Source organism: Mustela nigripes, chromosome 2 (genome assembly GCF_022355385.1).
Source record: "Mustela nigripes isolate SB6536 chromosome 2, MUSNIG.SB6536, whole genome shotgun sequence".
In the NCBI taxonomy this organism is placed as follows: Eukaryota; Metazoa; Chordata; class Mammalia; order Carnivora; family Mustelidae; genus Mustela; species Mustela nigripes.
This window is the reverse complement of record NC_081558.1, coordinates 85,548,590-85,576,510: the sequence shown is the minus strand read 5'-3', so window position 1 is coordinate 85,576,510 and position 27,921 is coordinate 85,548,590. Positions and strand designations below refer to the sequence as shown.

At 36.3% G+C, this 27,921-nt stretch overlaps 1 protein-coding gene across 1 annotated transcript in view; it reads right to left on the bottom strand.

Moving 5' to 3' along the window:
- Positions 1–27,921, bottom strand: part of TBC1D5 (TBC1 domain family member 5) — a 547,758-nt gene that overhangs the window by 69,894 nt on the left and 449,943 nt on the right. The window contains exons 16-17 of the mRNA XM_059390875.1: positions 18,395–18,480; positions 22–245 (exon numbers count right to left, since the gene is read on the bottom strand). Of these exons, the coding sequence (XP_059246858.1) occupies positions 22–245; positions 18,395–18,480 (310 nt within the window). The remainder of the gene's footprint in view (positions 1–21; positions 246–18,394; positions 18,481–27,921) is intronic.

Sequence of the window (27,921 nt, the reverse complement as noted above, 5' to 3'; positions counted from 1 at the left end):
GCTGCTGCTGCTGCTGCTGCTGCTGCTGCTGCTGCTGCTGCTGCTGCTGCAAATGTTGCCTGGGGATCTCTGCTAAGGTCCTGGTGGGAACCACAGCAGTGGAAGAGCTGCCACTACCACCTGCTGGTACAGGGCCACCCGCACTGCCTGGGGCAGTCATTGCTGGAGAAATCAACTTTCTTCCAAAATTGATCAGGCTATTAGAGACTTTATTTATATTCAGGGGAGCACCTTTGGCATTGGTCCTGTAAAAAAAAAAAAAAATAGAAGGAGAAACATCACTTAAGTTAGAGGACAACCCTATTTCACATATTCCATTGGTATAAAAGATATTTTAACTGCTTTGAAAAAGGCCATTTACTAGATCAGCTTAAGAAGTAAGAACTTAAGTGATCACAGAATAATAATACAGTAAGATTCTTCAAGAGGTGGTGTATGAAAAAGGTCTTTGAACTTTTTATTCACTCATTCATTCATTCATTCATTCATTCAACAAATGGGACCTATGTTGTGCTAACACTGTGCTAGGTTCTGGGGATACAATCATCCAGGGCATAGTTCCCCTCTTGGAGTTTCCAGTCTAGTAGGGGAGAAATATATAATTGTCTTAATAAAGCGAGGTTAAAACCTGTGATGAGCGCTCTAAAGAAGAGGTACAGGGCTGGGCAAGCCTTGGGGTAGTCACAGAAGGTAGCACATATGAATCAAAGTAGACAGCAGACTTCCCATAAGCCCTGACGTGTGGGTATTGGGCTACATTTAATCTGACTTTGAAAAATAAATGTGTCTGAGAGTCACAAAATAAAATTAGTAAGAGTTATATAGAATTGCCTACTACCTGAGAATTGCAATCCACCTTCATTACCCTGACCAGCCCTGGCTGTCCAAATCTTCCTTCTCTACTGCCCTGCTTTACCTTTAGTTTTTCTTATTTATTTGAAAGAGAGAAAGAGAGAGCACAAGCAGGGTCGGGGGGAGAGAATGGGGAGGGAGAAACAGAAACCCTGCTGAGAAGACAGCCTGATGCAGGGCTCTGTTCTAGGACCCCAAGATCATGACCTAAGCCAAAAGCAGACACTTAACTGATTGAGTCACCTAGGTAACCCCCCGCCATTCTACTTTTCTTGGTGGCACCTTGCATCATCTGACATGCTGCCTATTTTACTTGATTGGTTATTATTTGTCCATCTCCTCCAATCCCTGTTCAAACAAAAGTTTCACAAAGACAAGGATTGTCTCTCTGCTATATTGCCATTGCCTAGCATATAACAGATGTTTTATAAATATTTGTTAAAAGGCACCTACCTGTAGTCTAAGTTTTTCCACCTTTACCATAACGAGTCCTTGTTCCTAGCCATGGCCAGCTTCTCTATTTGTGGTCTGGATCCCATCCTCTGATCTTTCGAAATTGTTGCCCCTGCACTTCCCTCTCTTGAATCATCATGTTCTCCTTATGTGTCATTCCCATTAACATACAACCATGGTGTGTGTGTGTATGTGTGACTGTGAGCTTGTGCACGCACACATTTGCACACACCCGCTTGAACTTATCCTTGACCCCTTGAACCTCCTTTCTACTTACTGTTCCCACTTTTCCTCCTCCTCACAATGTATTTTTTCAAAAAGCCGTCTTACATGCTACTTCTGCTTCTTTGGTCCTAAGCCTCCTACAATCTGGTTGTGGCCTCCTGGCCATTGTTCAGAAACCTCTCCTCCCCCATCCCTAATTATCTCTATGCTGCACAGCTGATAGGTCACTCTTATTTTATCCTGCCCTCAGTGGGGCAGCCCTCCGCTCACACTTCCTCACTTGGCTGCCATGGTTTGCCAGCATCTGTGTTCCAACTCTCCAGCAAACAGAGGACACCAAGTAAACATTTGTTAACGGAATAACTCCTGAATGACTTCCTCCCAGATGATTCATAATCTTGAAGTATCTCAGGGATATTATCTTGAAGACCAGTTACAATTATAAATTATTTTAGTTGAAGGAGGTAGTCCAATTCCAGGACAATACCAATGTTTGTATTTTTATTACCCCAATCATTAATAGAAGCTAATTTTCTCTCATTTTGCTTTTTTTTTTTTCCAGAGAAGTAGAAAAATGAAAATCAACTTTGAGGGATGCATTTACTTAATTGGAGTTAACTCGAATTTTACTATCATTTCCTTCTCTCAGATCTACCTGGCAGCTCTTATGTAGTAATTCTCCTACATTTTATATAACAGCTGTATCCTTGGCACTGCTAGATATAGCTTGAAGACAGAACTGATCCATAGTTCTATAATAAAAAGAACACTGTGCTTCTTCCTTTCATAAAGTTTTTCTATAATGGTACTAGCTAATATTATGGGCTAGGTATTGGAGACTTACATTACTTTAGAGATAGGACAAATCAAATTTAAAACCTGGAATTCAGCTTTATGAGGGAAAGATCTATTCATTTACAACTCAATGAAATGTGAAAAAAATCATTTTTCAAATGATTCTTTTTGCACCGGGTTTTATTTTTAAAGAATTTTAAATGCCCTTCCAAAAATTATTGAAAATAACGTTTCTTAATGGAGATAAGGATATATAGTGATTATGCACCACTTACTTCCAGTTTCCAGCTGCTTCCTAATGAAGTACAGCATTCTCAATTTACAGACACTACAGCTTGCCACAGAGAAGACACTCAATCCACATTTATTGAAAAAAGAAAGAATGAAATGAAAAGAACTCATAAATGGTGGATTAAGTAAGGCATTCACCTCTGGCACTGTATTCTCTATTCAGTGGCTTGCACACATTCCCATTTCTTGTGCATGGCAGTAGGAAGAAGAGCTATCATGACACTGAAGTTCTACTGCATTTTAGTTTTGCTTGTTTGCAAGTCAAAATTCATAATTCACAGATATGAAGAAGTTATAATGTTGTTACCCTTTTTTATAAGCAAAAATGTACTAGTCAAATTCCCACACTGCCAGTTGTAAAATTTATATGTTGATAAAAGTACTAAGAAACTGCTAGAGCATTATCAAGAGAATATGGTTAATGCATCTTCATTACTACTAATAACCGCAAAAAACATATAGATCAAGCTCATGCCGCGCAATTTTTCATCCAAATAGCTCTTAAAAGGGGATGAACACTGTTTTCCTTTTTTGAATATTTTTTGTTTTCAACCAACTTTTCCCCTCATCCAATACCCACTGCTTCCAGAAGAACATTTTCTTTTCAAAACAACTATTGAAGGTGATATGCTACATCTTTCAGATATAAACAGCTGTAAACCATAGACTTCTAGGTAAAGCACCGTATCCACAGTCTGTTTGTTTTGCAGGATGACAATTTTTTGGCCAAAGGATCTTAAATATCAGTAGCAGCATTCTTTACAAGAAGTCCTTATCAATTTGCGATGATTATTACTGGCTGTGATGTACACTATTAAGTCATGTGTGTTAAATTGACGAAAATGCAGTTGTCAGAGACTTGATGGACATCGAGTACTGGGTTGGACTAACAATGGAGTGCAATGTGTCAACAGTGTTGAAATAAATAGTAAGAGAACTCTGGAGTTAAGACATTAAGCAAATCTAATGAGTAACTGGTTTTGTATAATCAAATTCTTTTATTATTACTGTCTAATAAATACTATTATTAAATTAACAAAATAGTACCATATGGGAGGGACTGTTCTGAAATTGTTGTCAACACCCTACTGTTGGCACAAACTCATTTAGCAGGTTAAAAGAGTAACAATGGGGCATTTTTCTTAAGATTCAAGATTCCTTAAAACACCTGTATCAAAACCCAACCTGGCTTCACTGTTGGGCCCCTTTGGATCAGTTTCTAAAATTCTAAAAATGGGTGGCTCTTATTGCCTCTTCCTACCCACTTGAGCTCTGGTAGCCTGGCTTTCTAATGCATACTCTACTGAAAGAGCTTCTAGTGTTTCCAATGCCTTCTTAACTGCCAGAGTCATGGGCTGTTTTCATTCAACTTCTAAAATTTTTTTAAAGCTTAAAAAAAACAAAAACAAAAACAAAAAGCCCGAACTAAAATCATTATCACATGATCACCTCTGTAAAACTCTCCACAACAGTGGGGATTTTCCTTTCCTGTTATCCAAACTTTGGCACAATCCCAGGCTTTTTCTTTTCTATCTAAGGATTTATTTTTTAGGTCTGATATTAAGTATCTGATATTTGTTTATCTCACTCCTTCTGTGATAAAATTTTGTTACATGCTTGTTTATATTTTTGTCAAAGAGTTTTCAATTTATCTGTACTTATTTTTCTCTATACTCTAATTTATATTTTCCTTGTTATTTCCTTTCTTGTGTTCCCCAAGGTTGAATGCTCGGTTTATTTGTTCATTCATCCACTCATTCACTTATTCATTCCCTCTCTTTCCCAAAATAAGAGTTTAAAGCTATATATTTGCCTCTGATTATAGCAATAGCATCAAAGTTTTCCCCACACATTTTCTAAATAGTCCATTGGCTCAATTATTACTTAGGTACATTTTAAAGTTTCAGATGGTTGGTTTTGTTTATGTTTAAATGTAACACCCACTTTGTTTTATTGAATAAAAACAGAAATATCAGAAGAATGGAAGTGGGGGAGAATGTTCTAATTTTTCAAAAGGATTGTAGCAACCACCAACTGGAAAACAGACTGGCTTATTCAAATTTTTTTTACTAATTACTTAGAAATGGTTGTAGTTTATTATAAGTAGCCATATGGTTCACTAAAAACAAGTCATTCTAAGGCAACTTTATTTCTTATCTGAAGTATTAAAGTCTGTTAGATTTATCAAGTTATGTCAGTGCCAGTGGGATCTAATGGAGGATAAATGTGTGCTCAGTTATAGGTGGGGAGCTGTACCTCAGGTTTACTGCTGAATGTTCTAGCACCCACCAAGGACTTCTGGTGATGACAACTATCTTCACACTTGGTTCACAGACCTGCTCTGCTCACAGTCCATTTTTTAAGGTCATAATCTTCCTTTCATCAGTGAGCTGCACAGGTGGGGAAAGTTGCATAGCTATTCTCTGGACTAAGTTTCCTTATCTTTAAACAAAGAAGCTGAATTATATGATATTTTGGGTACCTCTTAGATAGAGAATTCTCTAATTTTGTGACTCGAGGAAAGGAAACATGCTCCTATTCAATTCGAGATACCCAATCTATCAGATAAAAGAATCAAAATTTAAAATACTCCCAACAGGCTAGCACAAGAAATGAATTAAGCAGATAAAATCTAACAAAGAGAAATAAAATCTTAGCACTTAGGTTAAACCTTTTTATAACTGTGCATTACACACAGAATAGAGAGGTGGATTAACATGAGTTCATATTAAAAAACAGACAGACTCCCAAACATTAGTGTCTTAGTTTGGTCTATAAGGCTAATACAAGCCCAGAGGAAAGCTGCTATAGAAAAGTAAGATTCTTAACTTGCACTAATACTAAATGAATGAACTTTTAGTTTCCAGTCTGGCATGTAAGAAGCTTGGAAGTTTCTGCTCTTTCCTAACAACCAGAAAAAAGTTGAACAAATTGAAAGAAAACAAAACAAAGCAAAAACAAATTTTTCTTAGATCCATAAGAGAAGTGAGGTCATAGGGCAAACTGCTGTCCCCAGATCAGACAGACTGGCAGATGACCACAGAGAATCAGGCTTGACTAGAGCAGATACCCACAGGAAGCAGAGCTGGAGTAGGGAAATGTGAAGTGCAACTGCCCAGTTATTAGGGGCTGAGAGTGAATCAGCTGGACAGATTAAAAACTCCAAGGGGCCTGGTCATACAGGGGGCCGCCCACACTTCTGATTTTTACTTCTTGGAGCTCTACCAGAGTGTCGTGGTGAAAATGAGAGAAAAACTGTGCGTACAACAGGTGGAATGGAAAGGAACCATTTTGAAATACACCTGAGTGTCCTGTTTTTCTTAACATTATCTGCCCTCAGGAGAAACTATGTAACCAAAGTCTAACCTGCTGAGGTTTTGTCAGAGCCTAACTGACCTGAGGGAAGGGAAACACCCAACCCCAAACCCCTCTAGCCACCCTGTCCCACCTAAGTTGAGGAGGGTGGATAAGAGGCGTGTGTAATGTTCATAGTATGAAGGTGCTGGCTCATGAAAGGTTGAGACCTATTCACGGGACTACACAATGCTTCCTCTCCTCACACACCTTATCCCTGTATCACTGTAAGTCTACTCACAGCAGTTCCTTTAACCCACTACATCATATCCAACTATCAGAAAAAAAAAAAAAATCACAAGACTTACTAAAGAAAATAAAAAGACACAGTTTGAAGCAACAGAGCAAGCATCAGAACCAGACTCAGATATAGCAGGGATGCTGGATTACCAGACTGGGAATTTAAAACAACTGTGATTAAAATGCGAGGGCTCTAATAGATAAGTAGACAGCATGCATGAACAGATGGGAAATGTAAGCAGAGAAAAGAAAGTTCTGAGAAAGAAAAAGAAAAGAAATAATGGAGATAAAAAGTACTGTATAACAGAAATGAAGAGTGTCTTTGCTAGGCTTATTAGCAGACAATCTACAGCTGAGGAAAGAGACTATCCAAACTTCTGAGGTTGAGGATTTTTTAACAGACATTCCCCAAACTGAAAAGCAAACACAAAAATGACAGAAAAATACTAGAACAGACTATCCAAGAACGGTGGGACAATTATAAAAGGTGTAGCGTATGCATACTAGGACTACCAGAGGAGAAGAGGGAGAGAAAGTAATATTTGAAATAATTACAATTGAGAATCTCCCCAAATTAGTGCCAGACACCAAACCACACACCGAGAAAGCTCAGAGAACCCAGGCAGGGTAAGTGCCCCCCAAGTATACTTCATCATATCTTTTTTAAACTTAAGGAAATCACAGATTAAGACATAAATCCTGGAAGAAACCAGAAGAAAAAAAAAAAATCTTACCTATGCAAGAGTAAAGATAACCACCTTCTTAGAAACCATGCATGCAAGAAGAAAGTGGAATATTTAAATATTCAGAGAAAAAAACCCACCAACCTAGAATTCTGTACCCTGTGAAATTTCCCTTCAAAAGTAAATACGGTACCTGTATATAGAAAATATGTATCACTGTTAATAGTAAATAAACATATGACTAGAAATACTAGGTGAGAGCCTACATTACAGAAGCTAACTGTATAGCTACAGCAGACAGCGTTTGGTGAGGCATTAATTTCTGGCAGAATTGAGATGTGTGTTTATAAAGTGGAGTAGAATAGTGGGGAGTTTTTAAAACTATGCTGAAAGAGGAATGGCTTAAGAAAAGCTGGGAAACAAGTCTTACAATATCATGAGAGTTGCCATGGGGGAAAGCAGTCCTTTATGGCATGGCTTTAAAAAACAAAATGAGTGGGGCACCTGGGTGGCTCAGTCAGTTCAGCCTCTGCCTTCAGCTCATGTCATATCTCACAGTCCTGGAATTGAGCCCCACATCGGGGCTCCCTGCTCAGTGGGAGTCTTCTCCCTCTGCCTCTGCTGCTCTCCCTGCTTGTTTTCTCTCTCTCTGCGCGTCAAATAAACAAACAATAAATCTTAAAAAAACAAAACAAAACAAAAAGAGTTACAAGACTTACAGAAAACAGTTCAAAAAGAAATCCTTTCTAATGGTTTAACATGTTCTATTTAAAATAGTAAGTGCTCCAATTCTGGAACTGTATAAAAAGATGGGAAAATCACCCTCAGACACACAGGCATCCTCAGCCTCGCCCAGGTGAGAGACAGGCTTAGATGAAAGGCCCTTTCCAGCTCTAAGTGTTTATGACCTTCAGGTGCCAAAGGGCTTCTGCCATCACATTCATTAAACTGTTGAAATGACAGGGCAAAATGAGAGGCCTGAAGGAATGTTGACCGAACAAACTTAGGGGCCTGTTTGCCCTGCCTCTTTATCTCCACCTTTCATTTCTACCCTGTTCTCTTTGCCCCTCCTTCTTCCTCCATGTTTATCGTCCTTCTGTTTTCCTCTATTTTTCTTCCCACTCCCCTTTTTTGTATCATAGTCCCCTTTTCTTTCAGTTTCTCATCTCATTCTACCTATACTTTTTTTTTTCCCACCATAAAACCATGGAACTTACTTTAAAATTATTTTCTTAAGTGTAAAGAGTAGTTGGAAAAAGTAATTATAAATACATGATTCAGTTTTTGGATAGAAACTATATTCCCTTTACCTCTCTGTTATTTTGCTAGAAATCTACATTATTGACCTACCCTCAATGGATTATCATTCATATTTATTTCTTTCATATTTATGGTCATTGAAATTTTCTTTGGAAATTCAGAACAGTTGACGGGGTTGCAACATAGTAGTCTTCAAGATGATTCTAACACTTGAGCTAACATTTATGATATACTTCTGCTTAGAAATTCTGTGAGCCGAAGGCTTCAAGTTCTATCAAATGAATTGGTTTCAGCCTTTCCTAATTCTTTATCTTTAAAATTGAGAATAGCAAATTTGCTTCAGTGCAGACATTTATATGTAATTCTAAATGTTTGCCATATTGTGAGGTTTCTATTATCTTAGAAAACAAACTATCCACATCTCAAGAAACTCCAGGTTTCACAGATCTTTATTAAAACAAAATGATAAAAGTTCATTTGTTATTACTTATTCCTTAGGAGTCATAAGTAACATTTACTCCTTTCAGCTATAAAGGCTATGATTATTTTGCATGTGGCAGGTAAATATTTGTTAATGTGATATGAAGCAAAAGGAGTATAGTACTTGCTAGGGATAAAAAGGGTGGTATAATATGTGTTTGGATATAAGCTGAACTGTGGGGCCTACCTAAATGGGTCTGAACACAAGTCATAGTATTTGTTAAACTAGTACAAAAAATAATAAGGAATTACGTATTAGTTGCAGTGTATAAAAATCATTACACTTCTGAAGATTTACCTATAGAAATAAATATTGAGGTTTCTGTTCCTATAATTTTCAATTCTACCATTTTCAGCTAATTTACTTCCTGACCCAGAGTATCTGAAGGATATAAATTTCTCCCATCAGTAACCATGATTCACAATATCAAAGTCTTTAGAGGGTCAGGGATTCTCTAGCCTAGGGAAATGCATCAGAATGAAAGAGGATATAATTCTGAGATGCCCTCATGTTGGGGGGAGTTCTGTCCTCTTCACCTCTCTTCCCTCATTTTGAGAATCATTAAATAACTTCATAATTAAAATCACAAGCAGCTTTTGAGAGTTTGAGGCAGGATGTATGGGAGTCAGTAAAGATAAAGAAATGTGTGAGTTCATGGAAGAGTCCAAGGAAACACTTACACTAAAAAAAAAAAAAAACAGGCATAGAAGGGAATGGGTTAGATGCAGAAAAAAATTTTTTTTCTCTTAATCAAAAAAAATATATAAGACCTATATACGAAAAGCTATGAAACATTGAGCGATTTGGAAGACATAACTAAATGAGGTGATCCATGGTCATGGAGAAGAAAATTCAGTAATATTACAGTATAGGTTCTTTCCAAACTGATCTATAGATTCAATGTAATCCCAGGAATTTTTATCAAAATTGACAAGTTTATTCTAAAATTTATATGGGAATGCAAAGGCCTTAGAATAGCCAAAAGAATGAGGAAGAGTAAAGCTGGAGGACTCAGACTACTTAAAAATCAAGACTTGCTATTAAAGTACATGAATAAGTGATGATGGTTATTAGACAAAGAATAGAACACACAGAAAGAGACATACATACATATGGTCAACTGACTTTCAACCAAGGATCCGGTTCAACTCACTTGGGAAAGGAAAGACTAAATAGATGGCACTGAACAGCTGGCTATCTACAAAGAAAAAGAAGGACCTAATCTCTACCTCACTCCAAACACAAAAATTAATTTGAGGTGGACCACAGATTTAATACAAATACTAGAACCACAGAGCTTTTAGAAAAATGCAGAATATCTTTGAGACTCTACAGTAAAGGCTTAACTCAGCAGGCCTGGGTTGCCGGAATCCCGCGCATTCCAAAGCTGTTTTGGACAGGCCCTTGACAGACAACTGGGATCACCTCCAGCCCCTGGAAAGTCCTGCGTGGTAAGATTGTCTTCGTAGAGCTGGGGGCTTGGGCCACACCAAACAGTTCCTGCTTACACTGGATTTATGGTTAAAGTCTGTTTTTATTCAACCTGGGTCCTGTGCCACTCTATATCAGTCTGACCTCTGAGGGGACTGGTGACTGAGTAGCTAGTGTTAGTCACACTGTTCTTTTATGCCTACATGACTGACCCCTAATAAAAACCCTTTGGGGGATACCAAAGCTTGGGTGAGTTTCCCTAGCTGGCAACACTTACCATGCGTTGTAATACTTTGTTCCTGGGAGATTTAAGCACTGCACTGGGACAGGGCAATTGCAAACGTGTACCTGGTTTTTCCTAGACTCCAACCCTTTTTCTTTCCTGATTTTAATCTGCATCCTTTGGCAATAATACACTGTACCCATGAGTGTAACAGCTTTCTGGAGTGCTACAAGTCCTTCTAGGGAGTCACTGAAACTCAGGGAGGTCTTGGGGAACATCAAAAATGGAGACTAAAGGAAGGCAAAAGTTTCTTAGATAGGAAACAAAATGTACTAGCCATAAAAGAAGAAACTGATTCATAAAATTTACTGAAATAAAACTTTTCTGGTGATCAAAAGACATCATTAAGAAAATGAATAGACAAGCCACACACTGGGGAATAATATTTGCAGTACATATATCTGACAATATATAAAGAATTTCTACAATTAATAAAAATACAAATAGCCCATAAAATGGGTAAAAAACTTGAAACAAGAGCTTATAAAAGAAGATATACAAATCATTGATAAGTTATGAAAAGATGCTCAACATCACTAGTCACCAGAAAAATGCAAATTAACCACAATATGATACCATTTTCAAACCAACTGGGAATAAATAAAACAAAAAAGACTGATAATAGCAGATGTTGGCAAAGATGCACAACTACAGATATTATACAAGCATGCAAGCCACTGGAACCCTCATATATTCCTGATGGGAGTAGAAAAAGGTATAGTTACTTTTAAGGGTTTGGTAGTTTCTTATAAAGTTAAACACCTATCCTACAGAGCAACGAAATTTCTAAATATTTACCTATAAGAAAGAAAACCATATATCCATGAACAACAGCAGCAACGGCAAACAACAACATCTGAACACCTGTACAAGAATGCCCATAGCAGCCTTATTCCTAATACTCCGAATCTCGAGCTAACCCAGTATCTCTCAACAAGAGAATAAACGACTTGTAGTATATTTCTATAATGGAAAGTGACTCAATAATCCAAAGGAAGGAACTATCGCTACATGCAATACGGATGGGCTGTAAATGCGTCATGCTGAGTGAAAAAAGCTAGACGCCCAAGAGTGCACTCTGTGTGGTTCCATTTATGTGAAGCCCATGGAAAGGTAAAACCAACATTTGGTAATAGGAATCAGAAGGTTGCCTTGGGGTGAAAGGTTGCAACTGACTGTGAAGGGACCCCAGGGAACTCTCAGGTGAAAGAAATGTTTACATCAGGTATATCGTTTCTGATGGCGGTCACATGGAGATGCACAACTGCCAAAACTCATCAGGTGGAACATTTCCAGTCTGTGTTTGGGTAAAACAGGACATGTAAATTAAAAAAGAAAAGGAGAAAGATCTGTCTGCTCTGGACTAGGTAGGAGATAGTATTGCCAATTTGCCAAAATTGGTTGGGAATTAACAACCCTCTCTGATATAAGAGAGCACTTTCAGACATGGATGTGTTCACAGCACAAGGTATCTGAGCACACAAATATTGCAAAGTTACATTTAGACAGAAATCAGGGTCCTCTGAAATTCTCATTAGCCAATGAACTACTAATACTGGTAACCATGGACTTCTTGGGTTCACGGCTTGGGGAATATTATTAGCAATTATTTCTTTATGATTTTTTAGCAAGAAAATAGTTCTGAGCAATTGCAGTCATTATATAAGTAAATAGAATAAAGCCGAATTAAAAAAAAAATTGTTGATCATATTAAATGGAAATTGTCCAGGGGAATTTTATAATGACTTTTAGGTATTCAAAACAGTATTTGTTTATTCAGTTATTAAACTAAATATTTGCTAACCAGTATGAACAGTTCCAGGTACTGTGCTAGGAATGTGAAGATTCTAAGATGCAGATCCTGACATCGATGTGAGTTATTCTACAACTGAAGGTACAAAGCATTTACTTTATTAATATTTGAATTTGTTCTCTGTGCCAGATACTGAAGAAACAGCAGTGAATGAGGTAGATATGGTCCCTGTCCTCATGAAGCTCATCATATTCTAGGACAAGATTGATAGAAGGATCCTTGGGCTTCTTGGGACTCTGCACTTTCTCAGTACATTCTAGTTAGGCCAGGCCCAGAGAGGAGTCCTATGAAGGGCTGAGATCCTGCTCCCATGAAGAGATGCAGAATTATTAGCCACCAGGCATTCTGGGGTAAGAATGGATTGGATGCCATCACTCTCTCTAGGCATGGGAAGCCCAGCTGAAGAATATGGGATATATCTTAAGAGCTCAGGGTACTCTCCTTATTAGAATCTTCCTACCCTGGAGACTGGCTTCCTGTTAGATCTCATGCAAGGTTCCCGACAAGGGGCCTTCTGCAGAGGGCCTACCTACCAGGATTATAATTCTGGAATCTTTCATCATTGATATGAATTGTTTAAACTATGCTCTGACATGGCGGTGAAGGTCAGAGAAAAGCTGGAGTAGTTAGCACAGATAATGTTCCTGTTGATCAGGTGAGTCGAGAGATCAGGAACTGAGCTTGGTACCTTCGGTCTTTAAAATGTTGGTGAAACGAAATTGCTTCAGCAAGTTAAAAGGCTTTCAGTGTGGAGCCTGTGGAAAGGCACCGCTAGATAGAGTGACATGTGTTCTTGAGGCACTACTGCCATCTTGGGTGCCACCATTTCATCCCCTCTGCAGAGCAGAGAGAATTAAACATTTTGAGAAATCATGTTGTGTCATTTTCAAAACAGAAAATCCATGAACATTCTGGAATAAAGAAGGTATGTGATTCTACTCTTAATGTAAGCAACTGCAGTATTTAAAAACTATGAAATTCTGTTCCATGCCTACTCAACTGGGCATTTTAGTAGTTACAGATTCCTAAATAAATTGATAGGTCCTTCTGAAGGCTGGTCACAAATTAGATGTACTTATTTTTTTTTATAGCAGCAATTTCTGGTTATTTAAGGACAAAATTGGAACGAGATTTGAGTGTTAAATTGTCGTTCTGAGCTTAAAAGTTGAATGAATAAGAAAATGTCAATTCCCATTTTTAAAAAGAAATTTGCAAGTAAGTAAAATCAGAGCACAGTGAATATTATCCACACACGTAATGGAAAATCTACCACTAAAATACCTAGGCACTTGCTTTTAAAGACTTAATTATAGCAATCCATGGTAAAGCAGAGACGAGAAATCAGGCTTCTTGATTTCTAGAGATATTCTTATCCATGAAATCACATGTCATCTTTGCATCCTCATCCCTTATTTGGATAAGCAACACAAATAGAAGTCCACTGCCATAGATAAAGCAGGTATTAGTTCCCTGCTTTCAGGTGTCTGCCTGTCTCCTATCTGTTTTCTATTTATTAATCACTTCTGAGGGTTCCTGCATGTGTACACCCCCCCCCCCATCATTCCTACTTCCTCTCTTGCTGCTTCATGACAGCCCCAAGGCATTAACCCTTTAAGAGCCTCTAAAAAGCTAAGAAAGTAGTTGCAAGGTTAATTATGGCTGAATGGCTCAGCCAGATAAAAGTCTGATAAAAGACCCAGATAAGATTTTGGGTCTTAAATAAGGAAATGGGGACCTTGCCAGTGGTTTCTCAGCTACAGTCGTTTTTGATCATGGATAAGCAAACCTCCAGGGAATTATCTGGTGGTTAAAAAGAACTGGAAGAATTCTTTGGCAAGATTATCAAGTTTGGGGCACCTGGGTGGCTCAGTCGTTTAGGTATCTGCCTTCTGCTCAGGTCATGATCTGGGGTCCTGGGATAGAGCACCACAACAGGCTCCCTGCTCAGTGGGGAGTCTGCTTCTCCCTCTATACTTCCCTCCTGCTTGTGCTCTCCCTCTCAAATAAGTAAATAAAATCTTAAAAAAAAAAATTATCAAGTTTGTCTTAAATTATACTTCAATTGGTGACTACGGGTATTCATGTACCTTCACCAGTGCTAGCTTACTCATTCATTCACTCACTCACTCATTCATTTATTCATTCATTCTAAATCACTTTCTTGAGGTATAACTGACATACAAACAGCTGTACATATTTAATGTGTACAACTTGATGAGTATGGAGATAAGTAAACACATGTAAAACCATCACCACCATCTATGCCATTAACATATCACCTCCAAGTTTTCACTCTCCCTCTTTACTATTATTGCTCATTGCTTTACTTTTTGTGTTAAAAACACTTAAAATAAGATCTACCCTCTTAGCAAATTTTTAACATATATTAATTAATTTATTATTACCTATGGGCACTATACAATAGATCTCTGGGACTAATTCATCTCTGGCTCATTTATTTTTAATTTTCTAATATGAAAGGTGAAAATGATACTTCATTGGTATTTTAATTTGCATTTCTATGACTAATTATGAGTTTGATTAGCCTTTTAAATGTTTATTTGCTGTTTGAAATTCTTTTAGTAGTGCCTACTATATTCTAGACACTATGTTAGGTGCTGGGGTATAGCAGTTAACAAGACAAAATGTACAGTTTACATTTCAGTGCAAGAAACAAACAATAAAAACAATAAAAAAACCCCAATCATTTTTTTTAACCATTTCAGGTAATAAGAATTGCTATAAAACACAAAAACGAAAACAATAACAAAGTAAAGAGACAGAGTAAAAGGGTCCATTATTTTAGATAGGGTAGTCAAAGAGAAGTTCTCTGAAGAGATGATATTTGAACACAGAGTAATGTGCCATGTGGATCCTTAAGGAAGAATCCAGGCTCAGAGCACAAAGCAAGCTCAAAGCTCCGGAAGTGGGAACATGTTTGTTTGCTTGAGGAATAGTAAGCAGGCCAGTATGGCTGGAGTTCAGTGAGAAAGAGGAAGAATGGTGGTAGCAAATGGGGTTGGAAAGACTGGAGGCCAGATCACGTAGGGCTTACCCTGCAGGTCATTAATGGAATGATTCTGGGTAGTAGAGTGATAGGATCTGACTTACATATATCTGGCTCCTATGTGGAAAAGGTCTATAAAGAAGTGAGAAAGTAAAAAGACCAGTTAAGAGACTACACTAGTAACTTGGTATTGGGAGTATAGAGGGAAAGGTGATTTCTTTCAGGATATATTTTGAAGAGGATTTGCTGATGGTCTTGATGTGTGATGTAAGAGAGAACAATTCAAGGGCAATTCTAAGGTTTGATCAACTGGATTGGCTATTTACTGTAATAGTGAAACAAAGGGGAAAAACAGTTTGAGGAGATACAATCAAGAGTCTAGTTTGGAAAGTATTCAAGATACATGTGAGACAACCCAGAGGAAATACTGAGTAAATAGTAGAACACAAGAATCTGGAGTTCAAAGGAAGAGGTCTTACTAAAGATGTAAATTAAGGACCCTTCAGTCATAAATGGTATTTAAAGCCATGAACCTGGACTGAGATCATCTAGGGAATGAGTACAGTGAAGAAAGGAATTCTGGGGGGTGTTCTAAAATTTATAAGCAGAAAACGAGGGTCCAACAGAGCATGGCATGAGATGGAATGACCAATGAGATAGGATCTCATGTTTCTTACTGAACTGCGTAAGATCTGTATACATTAATGATAGTAGTTTATCAGTTACTTACACTACATAAATTTCTCCAATTTTCCAACTGGAAAAAAAATTGCTTTTTGAATCAGCTTATTTTATTTTTGACATATCTACTTAAAAATAGTTGTGTAGTAAAATGTACCATTCACTTCGTGATTTTTCCCACTCTTTTTAAGGTTAAAAAGTCTTCTAATAACCAGAGATCAGACAGACACCTGCATTTTATTTCTACTTTTGCTTGAGTGTACTTTGATTCAGTTGGAATTCGTTTTGGTGTATGATAATGTTACAAGTTGATATTCTTTCAAAAGATTTGTCAGGTTTCCCAACATCATTTACTAACTCTCTCACTGGTCTGTGATGTGCTCTTCACATATACCTTTCATTTGGTTCAATTCGGTTCAGTTCTTCACATATACCTTTCATTTGGTTCAGTCTGAAAGTACAACAGAGCTGGTGAAAAACCTTCCTTCCAATCATCACAATGATACTATGTATAAAAATTTCAAAGAGCATATAAGGAACTGCTAAAACAGAACCAACGTTTTGAGAAGAAAAATGCAAGGACGGAAGGCTAAGTAGAAGAAAGATAAAATATGAAGGGTAGAAAGGAAAGGGTATAACCCATTTCCTTTTTTGAAAAAAAAAAAGTAGACATTGAAAAATCTAAAAAGATAACATGTATACACATTTTTTTTGTTGAGTAACTTCCCCATGCCAGCCATTATCCTCAGTGCTCTCAAGTGGTAAGACAACGTGCCAGCTGTCAAAGGCTTAGATTTTGGTGGGAAAATTGGGGAGTCAGATGACACACATAAAGGAAGTCTGTAACTTTAGTGAGTAATGAGCACTATGAAAGTAAGACTAGGCAACGAGGTAGAGAGTGAGTAGAAGAGAAAAAAAACAAGAGGGAGGTCCGGGGGGCCTCTGTGAGGTGACCATTGGGTGAGCTCTAAATCATGCAGAAGAAAGAAAAGAGGGAAAGAAGGCTGCTCCAGGAACAGGGAAGAGCAAGTGCAAGCATAAGTTAAGAGAAGGGGACAGTGGAAGGAGTGAAGGTCACAGAGATAAAGAATGGACCGAGGAAGAACATGTCAACACTACAAGTAGACTTTGGAGGCATTTATGTTGGGGTGTGACAGACTCTGTTGTCAACTGAGAGTTATTTGGCTGTTACGTGAAAACTAAAATGGTGGTGGGGTTGGGGAGAGTAGCGGAGCAAAGAAGGGATTCTAGCTAGAAAGATCTCGTATAAAGAAAGTACCTAAAAATACTGTGTTCTTTTAAACATACTTAAACTAAATATTTGACATGATAGGGTAGAATAGAAATACAAGTGTCTACACTGTAAGATTCCTGAGGGCAGGAGTTTTGTCTGTTTGTTCACTCAGCGAAGAAAATCGTGCATGCAATAAAAATTTGTTCAATTAAATGAACAAAGTGACTAAGGAGAAGATCCTTTCATTAGTGAAACAAGAATCTGATAAAATGAACAAACCGAAGAGCTTCAGAGAAGCCTCATTGGCCATAGAGCTGGTGTCACAACGACACAGCCCATTAAAATGTGATGGATTTCCATCAAGGATCGGTCACTTAAAAATAATATTACACTAAAACAGGGTTCAAGACACAAGGTTTAAATTTAGCCACTTTCTTGTAAACTTCTCACCCTCCAGACTATGAGTTTCTATGTGGCAAGAATTATGTCTTCTTTCTAACTCTCCAAGTAAGAGAAGAACACATAGAATGTGTGTACTCCATAAATGTATATTTAGGCTGCTGGAATCCTACTTAAGAAAAGCTAGCATACAGGCAAAATGCTTAAGGAAAAAAAAATTCGGACAACTTGGCAGCATTTATCATTACTAACATTTTAGTCTTCCAGTGTAAACTTTGAAATTACATTCTAATTTGAGATGGTTCTGGTTTGACAAGTTAACTCTTGAGACATCTGAGTACAGTATTATGAAAGAACAAAACTGCTCATCAACCCCTTATGCCAATGTTAATTTCTTTTAAAAGTAGAATTTTAATGTTTTTTTATTCCTACAGTGACCCTTAAAGTTTCTATGTATATAATCACAAATGCACACACAAGATGCATTTATAAGCTTATTGTGTAGTTCTAAAGACAGTTGGGAAACCCAATTTTAATTTTGTTACTGAAATAATTTAAAAATATATTATAGAACTGCCTCTTTTCAATCAACAGCAAGGATCTAGAAAGACATTATACAAGTAGGCACAATTTATTCAGGTTTATTAGTGTTAGAAAGATGAAGCTGTTTAACTTCAAATTATAACAAATACTCTACTATTTTTCTTCTTACCACTGACAGCAATGTATACATTTTCTCATGCCTTAAAAAAAACTCAGATATTTTATTTAGTAGAGATGTCACTGCATGCATTAACCACCGATATGCTAAAATCTATAAATTTATTGTCAGCAAATGTGTAAAAATTCCTGACCATCTCAGAGAATATCTTTGTGGCTCATAACTTTCATCATTCAAGAAAGAGGACTTACCGGCTTTTATTCATGAGGTCTGCTCCACGTGCTTTGTAATAATCTAAATTTGGATGGAATTGGTAAGTCACTGGTCTTGGATTTCTCTATAGAAAAGAAAAATTTTAATGTAAAAAGCTATTTAAATTACACATTAACACATACAAGGACAAAAACAATTGTTTTTATATTCTTTCAGAAAAAATACATATAATAATGAAGTTCAATAATTAGTGTGCTTGGGTTTTGCTTTCATAGTTGAAGTTTTACCTTAAATGATTTTAGTCCTGATTAAACAATGAAATTATTTTTTATCTTTTACTTTTACCTGTCTCAAAGTTTACATATTTATTCCTGTCATTAGATTTTTTTCCCCAAGTACACTTAATACTACAGAGTGTTGTATTAGTTTCAGGTGTACAATATAATGATTCAACAATTCTATATTCTATATAAATTCACATTTCCAAGTGCTTAAGATAAGTGTATATTCTATATTCTATATAGAATATAATTCTATATTCTATATAATTCTATAATATAATTCTATATTCTATATAAATTCACATTTCCAAGTGCTCAAGATAAGTGATTTATTTCTGATAATTTTGATTACTTTTAATATGACTTTCCAAAATACAGTAAAATCAAATTCTAACAAAACTGAAAAATTACACGAGATGTAACACAAGCACAGTCTACTCTTAAGGCCTGAGAGATACGAAGTGTTAAGAAAGCTGCGTTTTGGAAGGAGAGTAAAAATCCGTTGGTTTTGGATAACCAGAATGCCAAATATGCCCACTAGATGGCACACCGAGTCCTTCTCCAAAAATGAATGTTATTTTAGAATTGAGTAGTTCTTTTAAAGTTAGAAATTTCTATGTCATCTATTCTTATATACGAGTTTAATCAGTACCCACGTAGTGAAAATATTAGCAGGGTGCCATCAAATGCAAAAGCAAACTGACCAACGCACATAAAAACAGCAATATGATGGCCTTTCTTGCATTTGATACTTATTCATAAACATTGTAGAAATGTCCTGAGATCATGAGGTCAGGGTCTCTATCTAATATGTTATTATCACTTACTGTGTCTACTATTTAAATGTGTCAAATGCCTCATAGGCAAATAAAAATTAAGCCAATTCTACTTCATAAAAGTATGTTAATACACAGCTTAAATGAATACCATCTCTAAAAATTTTAAACTATATACATTTTTCATTAAAAAGTTTTACAAAACTTATAAATAAATGTGTTCCAGTGTTTACCTGAACTTATAATTCAAATTAATAACTAACTAGGATTTTGAATTAGAGCATGCCCTGTTCTTTGAGAGATCTATCTAGACATAGAAAGGCTGCATTTTATCTTCATAGAAAATTACCAATATGCTTTGATATCAATCCTTGGAGCCATAATAATCCCAAGGCACTGATATACTTGTATGTATGTAGGGGGTATATAATTGCTAAGGTTAAATAGTTTGAAATTCATCAAGCTAACAAGCTGCATCTTAATGGCCATGATGGACCTTTTCTTTTTCTGCTGAAAAGAGAATATTTACACAGCTCAACCCTTTCATATCTCTTCCAAGTCAGCCCTAATCATCTGACAAAAATGACAATCCCTTGATTTAGCTCCAGCTACTACTCCTCTGGTTTGGTATTCAACACATTTCTACAATAATCAAATCTGAATGGCCTTGATGAAGATAACCGATGCTTCCATGACTACCGTACTATTAAGTCTAACAGTGCAACTTTTCTCTCTCTAGGAATTACACGGGTTTCCTCGTGGTAGCTGATGACAACCTGGACCCGAGTAGAATGGGAAAATAAAATAGAGGTGAAAGCCACTGGCAGTTTGCCAGCACATTCATGATTTATTTAAAAAATTAACTTCCGCAGGACTATCATTCGTGACTAATTTTGCTCTTTATTCTCACTACCTGGAAATACATTTTGCTTTTGCTAATATTTAAAAGGCTTTTCTTCAGATTCCCAACAAACTAATAAAAGATTATGTTACTTTTTGCTAGAAAACAATGAAATAAGGGATTGCATGGAGCAATTTCTTGAAACATCTTTATAAAGAAATGACAAGCAATTCAAGACACGAAGTGCTGATCTATCTAAGCACTTAAACCCATTATTAGGAACAATGATCTAACTTGAACATATGAATGAGGCTCAAGTATTGCTTTCACAGAGGCCGATTTAAATTCCTAGGAGACTTACTAGTATCAAAGGGAGAGGCAGTTTAAAGTATCTCTGTATTGGGATAAAAAAAAAAAACAGTCAAAAGATGATGTTGGAAAAACAGCATTTGAAATGTAAGAAAATAAAATCAGGGGTTACAGTTGAAAGTTATTCAATAGGATTTTCTGAGAAGATGATGCTATTACTAAAACTTAACTATGTACACATAGAGATGATCTAGACTAGCACTGTCCAACCGAAATATGTCATGGGTCACAAATGCAAGCTTTAAATGTGATTTAAAATTTTCTAGCGAGCACATTAAAAAAATAGAAACAAGTTTAATTAAATATAATATGTTGACTCAGTATATCTAAAATTTATCACTGTAACAGGTAATCAATATAAAATTCCTTGAGATATTTTACATTCTTCCTTTTGTACAGTCTTTGAAATCCACTGTATATATTACACCTACAGCACGTTTCACTTTGGATCAGCCATACTTCAAGTGCTCCACAGCCACATGTGGCTTGTGGCTACTGTAATAGACAGCATAGAACTAAATGTCTGATATGTACATAAACCAATGCATGACTGTAAGAACAACATGTATAGACATGAACAATAAAAGGGCAGATATACTTTGATACGTTAAGATTCAGTCCTAACAGCTCTTCATTTGCCTATAATTCTTCTTTTACCTAAGTTAGTTTTCTGAATAGGGTTTTAAGAAGTCAAGAATTTTTTAACAATGTCCATTCACGCAGCTATGTACAAAATGATAACAATGGTTTCCTTAGGGGCATGAGATTAAATGAGTGTAATTCTACCTTAACACAACGAAATATTTTAAAAGTAAAGAGATACTTGCTTTTCTTACTTAAAGGGATTTTTATCCTAATAAAATTTTCATAGAAGTGTTAACAGTTCTGATTTTTAATTTTGAAAAATCTGGAATATCCTCTAAAATATGAGCCAGTGGAATTCTACATACATAAAACAATGTAATGTAAGAGAGACCAGACTCCATAATAGCTGTAATTTTTTATCATGTAGGACAGGGATATCAACAGTTTTAATAGTATGTCTTTGCACAGACTGGAACGATTACTAATTATTTTAAATCCATTTTTACACAGATAGGATTTTGACTATTAGAAGCTTTTCCAAACCAATGTGCACTAAAAACAAAAACAAAAACAAACCTCTTGTTTTGGTGAATTTTTCTTTGGAAGAAAGACAACAAAATGGTGATCGTAACTGACATTGGTCTGTGTACAGAGAAATACCAATTTTGTTCCATGATGTGGGAAGTCTATATAATTATACATGAAGATACAGAAATTACAGATTCAGTTCACCCTGAGTTGATCATGCCTCTCCTAGACCAACCCAGATGGACTCGAGATACATCTTCTATAAGCTTGCAGCTAAATACCAGTACCAGTCACCAAATTCTTCTGTTAACAAGCCTTTAGAGCTTTTCTTAAAGCTTTCTCTTCAATATTTTATTTTATTTCAATATAAAGAGAATGTTGAAAATCCCACCCATGGCACAGACAGGCTGGATTTTTGGGAGGCATCTTAAAGCCTTGTGGACAAAATGACTTCCAGAAGCAGAAACAAGCATTCTAGAAGGAAGTATATGGGAAAACCAAACCCAACCCAACCCATGCTGTGTTTCTGAATTTCCAAAAATGCTTTTGTTAATTTGGCATGATGACAAATCAGTTTTTAAACAGTACTTAAAAGACAGCGATCACTGTAAGGGATAAAAGTGACTGAAACCTATTTAACCTCTCCACTGCAATTTAAGTTCTACACTTCTAAGGTCTCTGTTACATGCTAGAAAGCCGCTCCTTTCTAGGAGCAAAAGAAAATGTAACTGCAGGTAAAACAACAACAACAACAACAACAACAACAACAACAAAAACCCCCCTCTCCCTTATGGAGTATGACTTCTGATGGTGGCTACCTCCCCTCTGTTCTCCTCTATATGGAGATCATAGATCAGCATATCACCTCCCGCCCCCGCATCCCTTCTCTGAATTGTAATATTTCAGTATTTTAAGCTCACTTTGTGTGCTAATATACAAAAATTTAAATGTTAACACACACTAAGTACAACTAACTGTAAGATACTATAGGAATAATTCACTACAATATGGTACATGGCAGTTTTCCTTGTTCTCAGCCTGGGGATATCAAACTCATCCAACAAAGGTCATTACAAATAGTACTTTCTAGATTGATCCCTTAACTAAACTTACCCTCACTTAAAGATGACTATCTCCTTTTGAACTGTTATATAGAGAGCACAGAAGGAAAAGAGTCTGAAGTATTCATCCTGCTTGGAACAACACAATGTGTTTCAAAGGGCTGGCTATTTACAAACACATGTAGAACTGAGAGGAGCAAAAGAAAAGCAATTCCCTGTGACTCCACTGACCCCTTCTCTAATTTATGAATGTACCAGGAGGAGTTAAAGTTATATGTTAAAAACAAAGGGACTAGGGGAAACATCAGTCATCTGCTGCTGGCAGGCGAGGCAAGGATCAGGGGTCGGTGAGGGTCCCTGCTCCACCCCCCACTAGCTGAGCCCTTGTGCCATGTCAGTTACACCCCTAGCTCTAGTTTCCTCATTGAAAACTTGCAGTAACAAGCATGAGGTGTGCAGTATGGTGCCGGGCACTTGATAAAAACTCAATGAAACGGAAGCTGTGATTATCTCCTGATAACACTGACAAACAGGCATTTGTGAGCAAAGCTGATAGTCCATCAGCTTAAAATCCATGATACGTAGAGAAAGTGATGCTTTTGAAGAACATATATAAATTTGGAGTAGATATTTATCGACCATTACATTTTTTTAAAAGCAGAAACACATATTTAGGAAAATATTTCATGTATACTGGATCTCCTCTGTGGGGAGAAAGACTGTTTTACTCCTAGAAATAGAGTCCATGTATTTTTATAAATTTTAAAAACCTATAAAACCATATTAATGCACATTTGCTTGCCAGCTTATGAGGTTATAATAATTAAAGCGATTTCCTGCAATATGTCCAATTATTACTTTTATAGTTTATTGATCACAATTTTACCTTAAACTGATAAAGTTCTTGTAGCACTTGTTTAACAGGAAAGATTGTTTACAATATAATGCATGTTTCGCATGAAGAAAAGAAAATATTTGACAAACGAAGAGTTGCTTAGTTTTCATTTCCCTATTATCTTGCTACCAACTCTTAATTTTTCGCATGCCAGATTAGAAAAGGGGAAAAAATAAGGCTCAGAAGGAGAAGCAGCACTGTAAAAATATGTCGAATATTTCTCTTTGATGAAAAATGAGACTCTTATTTTAGTGAATATGTTATTGCCTCAATGCTGGGGGAAAAGCAACCATCATTAGAAAAACGAATTGCTCAGCTGTTTATAAGCAAAAAGCTCTAGGGGAATTTCTTAGGACCCCAAAGGCAAAGCATTACGGGGTTATGCAAACATATGTTGCAGGTGTTTTAGGGGAGACAGGTGGGCAAACCTCCGCCATGGAAGAGGAGTGAGTTTAATACGCTGTAAGTGAAACGAGAGAACCCACATGCATCCAAGTGTGGGGGTGCCATGATGCCAGTGAGCTGGGGCTGTAGAGCAAAAACCCGCCCTAAAATTATCTTGTTAGTGCCAAGCAAACAGAATTCTTTCCTTCTTGTAGTTTTATAGAAAACAAACACTGCCAATTACTTTTTTTTTTTTTTTTAACTAAAGGTATTTTAAACCTGGAACAAAGAACAGCCTGAAATAGCGATAATTATCCAAAAAAAGATAAGGATGAAGTATTGTTGCCTTTATTTAAACAAATATTCCTAAGGAGACAGTTTGTTGTAATATCCCCTCTTTGGTTCACTAGGCAACATTAGATTTATCATAATTCTCCTAAAGCCTAAGATATTTCTATATTAAAATGCTAATTTTGTCTTTTCTTTTGTCTGTAATTAAAGCTGGGGAAATTTGTGATCTGATATTCACTGATTGCTAGAGGGTCCACAAAGGTCTCACTATTTCTGTTTCTTATTGCCACATACTGCCCTCTTCATTAAAATTAGATAGAGTAACATAGTGGATCAAAAAGGCAGACATTATAATCCTAAATGCTCACAAAATTCCCATTTAAGAAAAAATATATAAAAATAAAATAAGTGGTATTAGCTAGATATTACTGTCAAACCTAGACTTGCTATCTTATTTCCTTCCTCGTCATTTATCTGAGAGTTCATTCTTTTTATTTTACTTGTTGAGACAATACTCATTTTACTACACATAACTATAAAAATAGTGTATTGAGCTATGCCTTCCTTATTTAAACCATTTTCCTTTATTCTTTAAAACAACTCATACCATGAATTAAATGTCAAATACTTAGTATAAAATAAACTCAAAAAACAACAGATTTGGAAAAATAAAATCTAGTTTGATTGTTGTGCAATATTACAAATCCAAAATGTAGATACAATGCATTCATCAAGTTAACACAGAGAAAAAAACAAATCTTTGTAACAAGGTTGCAAATTAGAGTACTATTCCAGTACCAGGATTAAAATGACCTCTGGTTTATATACTAATAATTCTGATGTATTTTGATGGGACATATATATATGTATATAGAATTAGAATATGAGGCATTAAGAATTTTAGTGCAATTGACAGAAATATTTAGGCAGTTATACTCTATGCATCTACAGATTAAAACTTAAAGAGAAAATTTTAAAGCCCTTAAAAAAGTTAAAAAAAAAGGAAGCAAAAAATCATTAATTGGATAAAGACACAGACAAAACCTCTGAACCCATGCCAGCCTCATTTTACATACTGAATAAGCCCAATTCCCTAAAGTGACATCCCCATCTATACCCTGGCAAGCCGAGATCTCAGATGGCAGAGAAGCATTTTAAACCACCTGTGCGTTATGCTCGACTGTAGATTCACACAATAAATAGACACCAAAAGAGAAATAAATTTTTTTCCTTTTTTAAAATATATTTACAGTTTTGAATTTAGCATGTAGGAAGATGCCAGATTAACATGCCCCCCAATACATACACACATACATACACACACACACAAAGTAGTTTAGGTCTACATGTTTTCTTTGTTACTAATACTGGGCCTCAAAACATTCCTTTTGGTTAGCTCTTTTCAGTAGTGCTGAACTCTTCAACTTTTTCCCCTCCTTAAATGTGAGCAGGATGGGGGAAAAATGTTACTTGAGTGGTTTAAAGAAATATGGAAACCTGTTTGTCTTTGCCCAAGAGTGGTTCCCAATCTTCAATGAGACAAAGGAAAAAGGAAGGAGGCATTCTCAAAAAATATTCCTAAATATTTCAATCTGGGACTTCAAGCTAAAATCTTTGATATGAAAATTATCATTATAAATTTTTATCTTTAAAATGTTAAAATAAATTTAAACAACGTATCATCAAAATAGAAGCAATTCAAAACTGGTTTTAGGGCTTTTGAATCCCAAAGAAGCCTAGGTGACCCTATGGGAAGGAGAACACTGGTTTAAGAAATGTTGCTTCCATCTTCTTCTCTCTATCTTCTTCCTTTTCATTACCTGCTTTGCAATTGCCAAGAGAACAAAAGCTAAGATCCTGCACACTGAGGCCTGGTAAAAGGAAGCCTCGCACAGCCACAATTCTCATGCAGTTTGGGGAGTAATTTCAGTGATAAAATTTCTTGAAATTAAATTCATTTATTATATAAATCCACTCTTACAAAGGTCATTCACTTACACTATATTTTTTTTATGCTTTCTAACATAACAATGAAGTATCAGTAATGAACTTTAAAATGTCTATATAAAGAAGGAAATCAGAAAACAACCATAAGTAACAGATTAGTTACGTGTTCCTGAGTGAGACCAATCTATACTTAAGAAAGTGTGTCAAATTAGACCACTAAAAAAGTCCCTATAGATGGACTCTTGCCTTTCTTATTTTGTTCAAGATTTCATGTATCATAAAAAAAGAAAACCAGATGCAGGTACGAATTTTCTCTTAAGAGTAGATAGAGTCATAAAACATTCTCTTTTTAACCAGTAACTCTGGATACAGGTCAGTCTTAAAACCACAGCCCCTTCAAATTATGCAGTGATAATAACTGGCATGTCAACTGCACGCCACTCACAGGACAGTCTATGCTTGGGGTGCTGATCTTTTTTGTGTCGTGGACTGCTCTGCTTTCTGGTGATGACTTTGGGCTCCTTTTCACAATAATGTTTTCAAATGTATAAAATAAAATAAATAGGGTTATAAAGCAAACCAATTATGCTAAAATGCTGTAATCAAAATATTGAAAAAATTTATAACATAGTGAAATATACTTTTATATTAATGTATTAAATAAGATATAGTGGCTGGTCTAATCATTACTATAATTTAGAAGTAGCGATGAATGTAAATGGTATTTCAAGATATCTTCATCAACTATAATGTGATATAGAATATCTGTGATTGCTATTAGTGAAAATGTCTGAGCTGCTGTCAATACTACCGCAGTTTGTTATCTTCATCCCTCCTTGAAGGAAATACTAAATTTTAGTAAGGGCTTAGTGAAGATAAAGATGTACATTTTCCCCATCTAAGTTCTCAGAACTCCCTGAATTCCACCCACAGACCATTTGGGGGCTTTTCTCAGAAACTTGAAGGGTGGCTATGGATAACAGCTTTTATGTAGGGACGCAGAGTCCTATGGATACCACTGGATTAGTTTATTAACCTTTTTACTAAAGAGATGTGGGCAGAGGTAGTAGTCAGATATAAAACAACCACAATAGCACAGGAGCTCTAGAGAGCTCCTGCTGTGCCAGGCTTTAACCCTTCAGCTGCTGCATTTCCTTAACAACTGACATCAGAGTACTTCAGTATCTTAAAAACTGGTATACCTGTAGCACCAGAGGAGTGCCAGACGTGGAGAGAAATAGCATTTAGAAGTAGGGATGTTTAGAAGTACAGGTTTGCCCTGGGTAGCATCCTGTACCTTATCTGCATGAATGAGAAATGAGGTTATATGGGGAGTGAGGGTGAGGATGATGGGGAAGTGCTCCATGACAGAGAAGCAAGCTGTCTACTTCTGGAGAGCCCACTCTTTCTGGGCTAACTTCTCTGATTTCCCTACTGGTGTGGAACAACTGATGGCATCCAGATTTGTAGAAGGATGCTTCATAAGTGGGGTTGTCCATTCACCACTTTTTTTTTGTTTTTGTTTTTGTTTTTTTTGAGGCTGATCTTTCTTTTAGTCTATAGTCAATCAAATGCTCTAAGAAAATAACTGTTTTAAGAGGTAATTC